Source organism: Schistocerca americana, chromosome X (genome assembly GCF_021461395.2).
Source record: "Schistocerca americana isolate TAMUIC-IGC-003095 chromosome X, iqSchAmer2.1, whole genome shotgun sequence".
Classification (NCBI taxonomy): domain Eukaryota; kingdom Metazoa; phylum Arthropoda; class Insecta; order Orthoptera; family Acrididae; genus Schistocerca; species Schistocerca americana.
Genome location: NC_060130.1, coordinates 728,451,848 through 728,465,602, shown reverse-complemented (window position 1 = coordinate 728,465,602; position 13,755 = coordinate 728,451,848). Strand labels below are relative to the sequence as shown.

Genomic DNA, 13,755 nt, shown 5'->3' with positions numbered 1-13,755 from the left:
TGACGCGGGCCACCTAAGAGCAGGGAAGTGATGGGGGACAACCATGTCATGACGACTCTTGGCTTCACCACATTCAAATTCTGTTATTACTATTTTTTGCGAAAATTTAATTTTCTGTTCTGAGGCTGTAATAAATGTACAAAGTAAAATTAGCTGTGAAATTGTCAATCATCTGTGTGCAGTATAGGCTACAGACCCAACTCCAGACAGGGGAAACAGGGTTCCACGAGTGGCAGACACGGTCCTGAGGAAGTTTTTGGGGGGGGGGGGGGGGGGGGTCCTGAAGAAGGGCAGGAAGGAGGTCCTGGCAAGAGCAGTGCTGGTTCATGGAATGGCAATGGCAATTTGTGGAAAGGTAGGGGGATTTTGAAATAGTATTGGAAGCAATAGAGGGGGTGGGAGGTGAGGTTGATGAGTGGAAGTTGTGGATGTAGGTATGGGTTGTGGTAGGTTTGGGATAGGGTTCAGAATGGGTAGGGGTTGGAGTGGAGGAGGGGAGAAGTGTTTGGGGTTGCAGTGGGACTGAGTTGCACAGCATGGAGAAAAGAGTCACTCACACTGGAGGAGGCCTGCATCCTCTGGAGGAGATTCACATCCAATGAAGAAGAATTACATACACTAAAGAGGAATGCAAGTTTATTAGCAGAGAGATTCATTCCCTTTCTTGTTTCAAAAGGATGAATGTCCTGTTGACAACAAGGTAATTAAGGTAATTAGAGACAGAGTTCACATGCTGACAGCATAAAGACGGAGGAGGAAATCGGTCGGCCCCGACATTTTCAAAGGAACCATCTCTAGCTTCGACTTAAGTGATTTACAGAATCTTTGAAACTTCTAAATCGGTATGGCTGGATGAGGAGTACAGCCTAGCTTCTTCAGCATGCCTTTCGGCATCTTAACCACTACACCATCCAGTTTTGCCTATAACAACTCAGGTACACAATGAGTTGTTCTCTTTACTGATATCGTTTTTAGTATTACAATCAGGATTCTCCAGTAAACAATTCTCAACATCTTACACTAAAAAGAATTTGTGTGGCACCTCTATGATGCAACTACACCCTGTAAATTACAGAGAATACCCACCAATTAATGTGAAATCTGTTGAAGGTATCAATATTCTATACATTTTCGAAGTCTGTGGTGACTGTGTAAAGGTTTACAATTTTACTGTTCTTAAATGCATTGGTGGATCCAATAGATCCAGCATTCTGGCCCGAGATGCTGGAGTTGGTGGTTGTGTGTGCATGAGGTGTGCTTGCTTTTTGTTTGTGTGTGTGTGTGTGTGTGTGTGTGTGTGTGTGTGTGTGTGTTTTACTGATGAAAGCTGTGGCCAAAAGCTTTATGTAAGTGTCTTTTAATTGTGCCTGTACGCAACTTCATGTGCCTTCTTTAAGCTAAATATCAATCTGCTTTTTCCTACACTGTTGTTAATCTATTGTTGAGATAAATATAACTCATCATGAGTTTATAATCTAACATTGCCGCATGCTTATCGGAATGGACTTTCACATTTATATCATTACAGAATGTAATATCTGATCACTACTTACACTAATCACTTTCTTATAAATCTGAGCAGGTCCATTGCATTCAGAATAAGGGTATTCTGATGTGGCCATTTCCAGCATACACATTCCAAATGCATACACATCAACACTTTCATCGTAATGTTCCTCATACATTTCTGGAGCCATGAATTCTGGTGTTCCTGAGAGTTAAAATGAAATATAATACAACAGGTTCTACAACTGAGACTAAATTATGAAGAAGAAAAAATATTTCTGGACAAGTATACAAAAAGATTAATATATTAATCTGGAGTAGTGAAGGTAATAAATTTTATAACTTAATTTAGTCTTAATAACAAATGAAGCTGAATTAAATACAACATGATCTGTTATACCTATTAATTTGTACTTACTAAAACTAATAATCACATTCTTATAAAGAATTTTCCATTGAGAACTTTTTTCTGTCAGATTTATGAGCACAGAGAAGAGGACCGACTTGGTGCACACAACTCCTATTTTGCTGAATTAGAAGCTTAAACACTTTGAACTGTTGAGATTTATTGTGAAGTAAATGCAGACAATAGCGTGTGTATAGAAAATTCTCCAATGAATATTTTCCAGCTTATCCTGCATCACTCAAATAGGACAAGGTCAGTCATTTCAATGTGGACAGAAACGTAGGTTGTCAACATTGTTGTGATATGGGGTTACTACATAAGCCATTAGGTGGCAGCAACAAGTGGCACGCAGTTTCTTTTGTTGACATACAAAATCAACCAAGGAGTAGAAACAAGCCTTAGATGAAGCAAATACTCTTCTCAACAACCATTACTTGGTTACATTTTTGTTGTACTTTCTGAGGCATACTGAGGGACTTTGAATTAATCATGTTATATTACAGACTAAATCATCCTCTCCTATCAGCTTTAAGTTAGACACAAAGTCATCAGCAAATCTTACTCCATGGAAAAAAAACAGGGATTATACCTTGTACACAATTCCCTTTAGCTAACTTCCTCGCACTCTCAACAATTTTCTAAGGAGCACAAATTTCTTACAGCAGAGATGCCCATTATCACTGTGTATTAAAGATTCACTTCTCACTAGGGGAAAATGAAAATTATCCAAACAACATACTACCAGCTCTGAGAGCATTAATTCCCCTATGCTTCAATACTAATGGACAATAGCTTTTACAATGGTTCTCCATGTGTTACCATCTTCAGCCATATGCATCCATGGCTATAATCAATTAGGTCATTGTCCGACCAGTTGCCATCTCTTGGGATTCAGCAAAGAACTTTCTTGGTTCACCTGCCATCCATCTGCCTGCCTACAATGTTACTCAACTCTGTTTCATTTTCATTGCTATGATTATTACTTTTCCACTCCTGTATGCTTCCTGATCCATTAGTTTGTTGTGCTTTCTCTTTCAATAATTACAAACATAAATATGTTTTGTTCAAAGAGCAAGCCTCAGTTTTTGAATGATTTTCCATGTCTCATTCTGATACGTCAAACCTCATAGTATACACTGATGATAGAATTTCCTTTTCAGATACTCTGGAAGATTTCAGTTACCAGAAGCACTATAGGCTATTTTTAATCTTCTGTTTTTCTTCCCCCTTTTATTGTTTCCCATCACATCATTGTCTTGAACTGCTCTAAATACAGGGATCGACAACTAGTTCTATGTATAAGTTCATTGTCAATATGTGCTACTTTATTTTCAATATGTTGGTTATACTTTGTCTTAGTCTGATTATAGTCTATTTTCAGGTCTATTTTCAAATTTGCATTATAAAGTTTTTCCATTCATTGTTGAAGTTTATCTGCACTACAAACAAATAGTTTTAATGTCATCCACAAAATGAATGTGGCTTATATATGTTCCAATATTATTCTATTTTCTTTTTCCCAAATTAAGGACCTGCCATCTTCCTCTAGAGATGCTGAGAAGAGTTTTGATGATACAAAATCTTCTCAACAAACACTATTTTCAGTTCTAGAAATAAAAGGAAGAAGCCACTGGAGACAGTTCACGAGATCAAATTGAGTGAATATGGGAAAGGAAATTGGTTATGAGCTGTTACAGGGAACCATCCCACCTTTCATCTATAGTGTATTAGAGAAACAATGAAACACTCATATCTGGATGGTCATACAAGATTTGAGTCCCGGTACTTTCAGTTCTCAATTTTGACCAATCTTTACAAAGTCTGATAGAAACTGTAGCATTGAAGTACATTTTCTTCAATATACCAGAGGATGATGATGGTTTCAAGGCACTTGCACCCTTCGAGACGAGATACTGGCAGAAGTGAAGCTTTGAGGGCCGGGCGTGAGCCGTGCTTCGGTAGCTCAGATGGTAGAGCACTTGCCCGCGAAAGGCAAAGGTCCCGAGTTCGAGTCTCGGTCGGGCACACAGTTTTAATCTGCCAGGAAGTTTCATATCAGCGCACACTCCGCTGCAGAGTGAAAATCTCATTCTGGCACTTGCACCCCGATTATCAGAGCCCTTTGTAGCATGCCAACCATATATGGGCATAACAGTGGAAACCAGAGTGGTGTACTGGAGCAGCACTAACAGCAAACAAGCGCAAGATGTTCACTGTAATAATTCAACAAGGCCAATTCAATGTTGTGAGGCAAGTTAGCGTGTGCAATGGCACAGACTAGTGCAGTGAGCAGCAAGACAAATTCCCACAATGACAGTGGTGTTTTAGAATATGTGGCTGCCAACTACAAATACTGGAAATTTTTGTAATGGTGCTGAACAAGACAGTGGGGCTGTGCTGAACAAGGACACCACATGGACCTGCCAGCAGAAGTCACTCGTTCACAGCCACAGCAGGGCAACAACTCTATGCTCTAACCACTAAATCTCACCCAGACTCAGTGCCAGAGGACAGCTGGTCATCAAATGTAATCTCCAGCAGGACAGCCGACACCTGTGCAGGGGGACCGGGGGTGAAATCCCGTGCACACCAGCCATCGTCCTCCATTGCAGGATGGGAATATCATCACAGTGGGCATCCCTTGCAATGATGCAGCAGGGAATTGCCCACACCAGTAGTAGATATGTGATCATCAAGTACATGCCATTGGTGAGGAGACCATGCAACTAGCTTAAGTATCAAGGATGTCGGCGCTCGGTGGAGTATCTGTGTCAGCACTGTGGGGCATGCAGGCAGCCAGCCCAGCAGAATTCTGCAGCCAGCCACTGACCCAGTGTATCAGGCAGTTCAGAGTGCCAATAAAGATTGTTACATTTGCAGCTGCCTTTCTCTGGAGCCTTCTGGGCTCCCACCTCAGCTCTACCACTCGCTTGCACCATCCTGGCTTATAGTCATCCAACCTTGCAGTGAGGATGCTATACCTTAATGAATATGTATTCATGTAGCATTTAGTAAGACAGACAGCTTCTCCTTTCACACAGTGTTCAAATGTGTGTGAATTCCTAAGGGACCAAACTGCTGAGGTCATCAGTCCCTAGACTTACACAGTACTTAAACTAAGTTGGACTAACTTTAGCTAAGAACAACACATACACTCGTGCCCGAGGGAGGACTCGAACCTCCGGCAGGAGGGGCTGTGCGCAATCTTCTTGGGACAATGACCCATGGAAACACATTAGAAGCTTTAGACACTGTCTAGCAATGGAAACACAAACAACAGTTGCGTATTAATATATTAAACTGGATAGTAAAAAATCACAGCGGTGTTTGCACAACTACATGCACGTTTCCTCATGCTTCATGAAACTACAATACCATTATGACATAGAATATTAAGTAAGCACGAATTAGCTGAAAAATACAGTAATCCAATCAAGTAAAATGTTGTGCACCAACATTAGCATGCCAGAAGCACCACACAGTGGTGCGTTCTCCCTCTGGAGGAAGTGCATGTGTGTAAGTGAAAAAAGCCCTACTCTCAGTTGTGTTAAAACCACTTATTTTCATTTCTGTGACAAACTGTTCATCTTGGCAAAACTGTTGGCTTCACCAGCCTTATTTTGTAACTGTGTATCCTCAGCTGCTCATTCTCCCACTAACACACAACTGTCATCCTCAACGATGAGGTGACTGCACTCATGGAAATTGTACGAGGCGGTACATTATTTTGTTACAAGCATACTTTATGTTCATGTCAGTTTGCTCATTTTCTTAGATTCCAATGTGGCTTAGTACCCAATAGAATGATAGTGCTTACCCCTAAAGATGTAGTATGTGACTAGTGACTTTTAGGCATTGTACCACTGTCTGCTAGATAAATTTGTTGAATCGTCTGTAGAGCCCTTAGGGATTCTTTTAAATTCATTGGACACTGCCAAGGGAAAGCACAGAGCATTTGACAGTATTCCCCTGCTTAGACCACTTTAAACAACTGTTAAATTTCAGTATCATCTAAAAATTCATAAAACGATTATTTAAAAATAAAATCTGGTGCACAATATTTATTGTACTTTATTAAACTTCAGATTAACTTGGGCACTTGCTCCAAACCAATGCAAAAACATTTAGAACCATAACACCAAAGTCTGAAAGTTGTTCCTTTGTTCTAACTCCAAACAACCTTGTTACTCTGCTGTGATTTACATACACATTGTCTACTGATGGTCGAGCAAGAAGATTAAAGGCTGGAGGCTGTGAGCCTGACAACAACTTATATTCGTGTCACATCATGAGCAATGGATAGTCAGTATCTGCAGAGAGGTCGGGGGCGGGGCTTGTACTACATGCTACTGTCACTAATGTCCACATTAGTGAGAGAGTACAAGGATGGTCATGCAGAGCTACATATAGCACAGCTACCATAAATCTACAACCAAACTATGGCTTTGCAAAATTATAACAGAGAGAATACGTACACTATAAGGAAGAAAGAGTTCAAAGTGAGAAAGACACAAATGTGAAATATACACAATGTTAGGCAACCTTTCTTGCACTATCCGCACTTCTGTAAAATTTGGAAAAGAAATGGCAGATCAAACCCAACTATGGGCACCATATACACTCACGTTCATAAATTAAGGATAATTGCAGAATGTGGTGTCACACAACATGCACTACACAAAACTGGCACTAACCGCATAGGCGCATAGGGAACACACACAAAACAGATCTGTAAGTCCACGGTATTGGTGGTAAGTTGAGAAAACCGTCCCGAAACACATGTGCTACAAAACGCCACTGTTTCCTGAGCACGTACCCCGACATCAATATGGGATATGATCACCATGCACACGTACACAGGCCGCACAACAGGTTGGCATACTCTGGATCAGGTGGTCGAGCAGCTGCTGGGCTATAGCTTCCCATTCTTGCACCAGTGCCTGTCAGAGCTCCTGAAGTGTCCTAGGGGTTTGAAGACATACAGCGATACGTCGACCAAGAGCATAACAGACTTGCTCGATGGGGTTTAGGTCTGGAGAACAGGCAGGCAATTCGCCTGATATCTTCTGTTTCAAGGTACTCCTCCACGATGGCAGCTCGGTGAGGCCGTGCATTATCATCCATCAGGAGGAAGGTGGGACCCACTGCAGCCCTGAAAAGGCGGACACACTGGTGCAAAGTGACATCCCGATACACCTGACCTGTTACAGTTCCCCTGTCGAAAACATGCAGGGGCGTACATGCACTAATCATAATCCCACCAAACACCATCGAACCACGACCTCCCCATACAGGTCCATTTCAAGGACATTAACGGGTTGGTGTCTGGTTCCTGGTTCATGCTAGATGAAAACCCAGCGAGAATCACTTTTCCGACTATATCTGAACACGTCAGTGAACATAACCTGGGACCACTGTTCCAATGACCATGTACTGTGTTCTTGACACCAGGCTTTACAGGCTCTCCTGTGACCAGGGGTGAGTGGAATGCACCTTGTAGGTCTCCGGATGAATAAACCCTGTCTGTTCAGTAATCAGGCAGCAGTAGCCGACTGAAACAGATGCAGCAACAGGGAAGTAAACGCTTTTGTGACATTTACGAGGTCCTAATCAGGAGAACTTTATTGTATCATCTGTGTGCTTTAATACATTAGTTTCTTAAGTTTCTGCGTGTAAATTTAATATCTAACAGCCACAGCTGTCGCGTTTTTGTTTGTGTCAGAAAGTAAACTTATTTTGTGACACATTACAAGTTCCTAATCAGGAAAAATTTTTTTGTTTCACCTGAGTGCTTCGGTAGTTAGGTTTTTGTATATCTGCGTATTACTAGACACAGTTCGTGCATTTCCGTCAGGGTCTACAGTAGAGTTGCGCAGCACATGCCGATAGTCCATTTATCTGCATAGTTTAGTTTTCCACAGTCTTTAGTATGGACAGGGACTGCGGTTGTTGTGTGCGGATGCGAACAGAGTTGGTGACACTTCACTCTCAGCTTCAGGCGGTGACGGCTTCGGTTACACAGCTTGAGGCTGCAGTGGATGGGCATCACTGTTGTGGGCTGGCTGTGGAGATCCAATGGACATCCAGCACGTCCGAGTCCTCCGATCGGTCCTCACCAGTGGCCAAACCAGTTACTGCTCGCACTGAGGCTGACCCCTCACCTGTGGTCGATCCCTCACCTTCGCCCCAGGGCGAAGCAGGCAGCGAAAGACTTCCCAGGCGGCCGCACATAAGGCTTCCCCGGTTTGTCTGATAAACAGGTACCAGGTGCTGTCTGTGGCTGACACTGTCGCTGAGCAAGATGCTGTTGCCTCACCTGTTTCAGAGGAAACCACTCGGCCTGCAAGATCCGGGCAACCACAGAGGGTGGGATTACTGATAGTTGGGAGCTCCAACGTTAGGGGCGTTATGGGGACCCTTAAGGACTTGGTTGACAAGAAGGGTAAGAAAACCTATCTGCACTCCGTGTGCATAACGGGTGGAGTCATTCCAGATGTGGAAAGGGCCCTCCCAGATGCCATGAAGAGCATAAGGTGCTGCCAACTGCAGCTGGTTGCTCACGTCGGTACCAATGATGTGTGTCACTTTGAATCAGAAGAGATCCTCTCTGGTTTCGAGTGGGTAATAGAAGTGGTAAAAGCTGCTAGTCTTGCTTGCAAGATGAAAGCAGAGCTGACCATTTGCAGCATAGCTGACAGGTCCAATTGCGGACCTCTGGTACAGAGCCGAGTGGATGGTCTCAGAGCCTCAGACGGTTCTGCGACCGTGTAGGTTGCAGGTTCCTCGACTTGCACCGAAGGTTGGTTGGGTTTGGGATTCCGCTGAAAAGGTCAGGTGTCCACTATACGCAGGAGGCAGCCACACGGATAGCAGGGGCTGTGGGGCATGGACTCGTCGGTTTTTTTAGGTTAGAGGGTCTTGGGAAAACACAAGAAGGGCTTCAGTCACAAAGGGTGCAGGCTGAACACAGGAAGAATGTAAATACAGGAACCATTATATAACAGTTGTAAATTGTTGTAGCAGTGTTGGGAAAATAACAGATCTCCAAGCGCTAATAGAAATCACTGATGCTCAAATCGTTATAGGCACTGAAAGCTGGCTGAAGCCGGATATAAGCTCAGCTGAAATTTTTGCGAAGAACCTAGCGGTGTTCCGATAGGATAAGCTAAACATGGTTGGTGGTGGCGAGTTTGTCGCTATCAGAAGTAGTTTAACTTATCGCGAAATTGAAGTAGATGCTTCCTGTGAGCTAATATGGGCAGAGGTCATTGTTGGCAACCGGAATAAAATAATAAATGGATCTTTTTACCGACCTCCCAAATCAGATGATACAGTTGCTGCAAGGTTCAAAGGAAACCTGAGTTTGATTTCAAACATGTACCTGGCTCATACGATAATAGTTGGTGGTGAATTTAATTTACCCTCGACATGTTAGCGAAAATATATGTTTCACTCCAGAGGTACGTATAAAATATCATCCGAAATTGTGCTAAACGCATTATCTGAAAATTATTTCACGCAGTTAATTCATGAGCCCATGCAAATAGTAAACGGTTAAGAAAACACACTTGACCACTTAGCAACAAATAATCCTGAGTTAATAATGAGCATCAAAACCAATTCAGGGATTAGTGAACACAGGGTTGTCGCAGCGAGGCTCTATATTGTAATCCCCAAATCCTCGAAAAATAAGAAAAAAAATATACCTATTCAAAACTGCAGATAAAAATTCACTTGATGCCTTCCTGAGAAACAATCTACACTCATTCCAAATTAATAATATAAGTGTAGACCAGATGTGGTTTAAATTCAGAGAAATAGTATTGACAGCAATTAAGAGATTTATACCAAATAAATTAACAAATGACAGAGCTGATCCTCCTTGGTACACAAAACGGGTTAGAACACTGTTGCAGAAACAACGAAACAAACATGCCAAATTTAAACAGACAAAAAATCCCCAATATTGGCAATCTTTTACAGAAGCTCGAAATTTAGCGTGGACTTCAATGCGAGATGCCTGTAACAGTTTCCACAACGAAACTTTGTCTCGAAACCTGGCAGAAAATCTAAAGAGATTCTGGTCGTATGTGAAGTATGTTACCGGCAAGAAACAATCAATGCCTTCTCAGCGCGATAGCAATGGAGATACTATCGAAGACAGTGCTACCAAAGCAGAGTTACTAAACACAGCCTTCCAAAATACCTTCACAAAAGAAGACGAAGTAAATATTCCAGAATTCGAATCAAGAACAGCTGCCAACATGAGTAACATAGAAGTAAATATCCTCGGAGTAGTGAAGCAACTTAAATCACTTAATAAAAGCAAGTCTTCTGGTCCAGACTGTATATCAATTAGGTTCCTTACAGAGTATGCTGATGCATTAGCCCCATACTTAACAATCATATACAACCATTCACACAATGAAAGATCCGTATCCAAAGACTGGAATGTTGCACAGATTACACCAATATTCAAGAAAGGTAGTAGGAGTAATCCACTAAATTACAGGCCCATTTCGTTAACGTTGATATGCAGCAGGATTTTGGATCATATATTGTGTTCAAAAATTATGAATTACCCCTAAGAAAATGGTCTATTGACACACAGTCAACATGGGTTTAGAAAACATCGTTCCTGTGAAACACAACTAGCTCTTCATTCACATGAAGTGTTGAGTGCTATTGACAAGGGATTTCAGATCGGTTCCATATTTCTGGATTTCCAAAAGGCTTTTGACATTGTACCACACAAGCGGCTTGTAGTGAAATTGCATGCTTATGGAATATCATCTCAGTTATGTTACTGGGTTTGAAATTTCCTGTCAGAGAGATCACAGTTCATAGTAAGTGACAGAAAGTCATCGAGTAAAACAGAAGTGATTTCTGGCATTCCCCAAGGTAGATGACGCTGTCGTTTATCGACTAATGAAGTCATCAGAAGATCAAAACAAACTGCAAAATGATTTAGAAGAAATATCAAAATCGTGCAAAAAGTGGCAGTTGACACTAAATAACGAAAAGTGTGAGGTTATCCACATCAGTGCTAAAGGGAACTCATTAAACTTTGGTTACATGATAAATCAGTCTAATCTAAAAGCCGTAAATTCAACTAAATACCTAGGTATTAGAATTACGAACAACTTAAATTGGAAAGAACACATAGAAAATGTTGTGGGGAAGGCTAACCAAAGACTGCATTTTATTGGCAAGACACTTAGAAAATGTAACAGACCTACTAAGGAGACTGCCTACACTACGCTTGTCTGTCCTCTTTTAGAATATTGCTGCGCAGTGTGGGATCCTCACCAGATAGGACTGATGGAGAACATCGAAAAAGTTCAAAGAAAGGCAGTATGTTTTGTAATATCGCAAAATATGGGAGAGAGAGTCACAGGAATGATACAGGACTTGGGCTGGAAATCATTAAGAGAAAGGCGTTTTTCGTTGCAACGGAATTCCAATCACCAACTTTCTCCTCCAAATGCAAAAATATTTTGTTGACACCGACCTACATAGGGAGGAATGATCACTACGATAAAATAAGGGAAAATCAGAACTCATACAGAAAGATACAGGTTTTCATTCTTTCCATGCGCTATACGAGATTGGAATAATAGAGAATTGTGAAGGTGGTTCGATGAACCCTCTGCCAGGCACTTAAATGTGATTTGCAGAGTATCAATGTAGATGTAGACTATGTGTCTGGAGACAACTGTTCCACTGGCTGCGGTAAGGTCTCGAGAAAGGCTACCTGCAGTAGTCCGTGGCCGTCTGTGGGCACTGATGGTGAGATACCGGTGTCTTCTTGTGGTGATGTACATTGTGGACATCCCATACTGTAGTGCCTGGACACATTTCCTGTCTGCTCGAATCGTCGCCATAATCTTGAGATCACACTTTGTGGCACACGGAGGATCCGTGCTATGACCTGCTGTGTTTGACCAGCCTCCAGTTACCCTAGTATTCTACCCCTCGTAATGTCATCAATATGTGCTCCTTGAGCCCTTTTCAACACACAGTCACCATTAGCACGTCTGGAAACATCTGCACCATACTCTGACATGCACCAACACACCTCTGCGTATGTGGACTGCTGCCAGCGCCACTGTACGACGACCGCAAGTCAAATGCACCACATGGTGATACCTCAAGGTGACAAACCCGCAAACCGCCCATCATAGCGTTGTTTCACTCTGTATCAGCATTATCCTTAATTTATGAGCATGAGTGTAGTTTAGAATGAGAAGTTATAGAACACAGAAGGGAAGAAGATAACTGTCCAAAATTACAAGCCTCATCCAAGCACAACTGGCACCAAGAAGACCCTACAAGGGAAAGGCAGGAAGGATACAAAGAATAGTACGAGGATAGACCTGTGGCATGGAAAGGGAGGTAGCGCTGCAATGGCCGGGGCCCAGAGGTGGCACATACTCACAAAAGAGATGTGAGCCCATTGGGAGTCATTGGGTGAGAGGTTCACGATAAATGCAAGCTAAGTAGGGGCCAGTGCCGAAGACTGCTCTCTGTAAAACCAAACACGGAGTCCATCTGGACTTAACAAATTATTTTTTTCCAACTCTTTCAGTTGCTTCTTTACACCAGGGATGCCTATTACTGTGTACTCCATACAGGAGACTGTGCGATGATCCTCCTACAAAAACTAAAACTTCAGCTTTCCTTTTTCTGCCTTCTAGTGCCAGACCAAACGGGTCAACAAGTGACTGAATAGAAGCCTTTGACCCATTTAGTGATTTTACATATGAACACCATTTTGTCAGGTTCTTGGCAAGACCTTTCGCTATGTTACGATGTTGGAAGTAGTTGTACACTTTGCGCATCAATCTTTTTGTAGGCGGACAAACTTCTAGTAACTTTTGCTTGTCATCATTTGTGTGATCTTTTTTGAACTAAGGATGCAACACTCCATTTCCACAGCATTTTCCGAATTTTGTTATTAAACCATGGTGGGTCTTTTCTGTCAAAAATCCACTTACCAGTACAAACTTCTCCACAGGGTGCTTTACAATCCATTTAAACCATGGCCGTAATTCCTCTACATTCATCATATTGGAACTAAATGATGTCCATTCATTGTCTAAGTGGGATGCTAACAACTGCTTATCTAAGTTTTGTAGCAAAAATATTGTTCTTGCCTTCTTGATGGATTTATTAACTTGAATAAACATCATCATTATAATATCATGATCACTAATCCACCTCTATTCTGAAACTTCGGTAAGTTAAGGCCTTTTTGTAATTACAAGGTCTAAAATATTTCTATTGCATGTAAGCTGTCAAACTAGGAGACAATTTTCAGAAAACCTGTTCAAAAGTACTTCCCAAGACTGCATGTCCGTAGCACCTGCAGTAAAAACTTACACATTCCAGTCTATATTCAGTAGATTACAGCCTCCTCCAACTAATACTGTTGGGTCTAGGTATTTCCACACTGAGCGTAGAATTACTATTACAAGGGGGGGGGGGGGGGGGGAATTTATCGCAATATATTGGGCAAAATGTCCCCTTCACACATTGACTATTATTCATTCATGGCTGTTTACTAATCCAGTCATAGACAGGAGATCTTACATGAAAAGTCTAGTTACCTTTATTCATCCAAAATCCTCCTCTAAAAAAACTACAAATCCAAAAATTTTTGTTAAGAGACAAATTAATAAACTAAGATGGTAGAAATTCAAAATTTTTTCTCTGTCATGTTGTGCCATGCCAATATTACATGTAGTTCATCAGCTAGTACTGGTACTAGTAGCCAAACAGAGGAGTGATGGAGGGAAAGGGGTGGGGCCGGGGAACATTTCGTACGGATTATATACACTACA

General features: G+C 41.8%; 1 protein-coding gene across 2 annotated transcripts in view; it reads right to left on the bottom strand.

Annotated features, from left to right (window-relative positions):
- The window catches only part of LOC124556848, a 332,788-nt gene that overhangs the window by 197,730 nt on the left and 121,303 nt on the right, over nt 1-13,755 (bottom strand). For both annotated transcript variants that reach the window (XM_047130867.1, XM_047130868.1), the window contains exon 8: nt 1,554-1,711. In XM_047130867.1, coding sequence (XP_046986823.1) covers nt 1,554-1,711 — 158 coding nt within the window. The remainder of the gene's footprint in view (nt 1-1,553; nt 1,712-13,755) is intronic.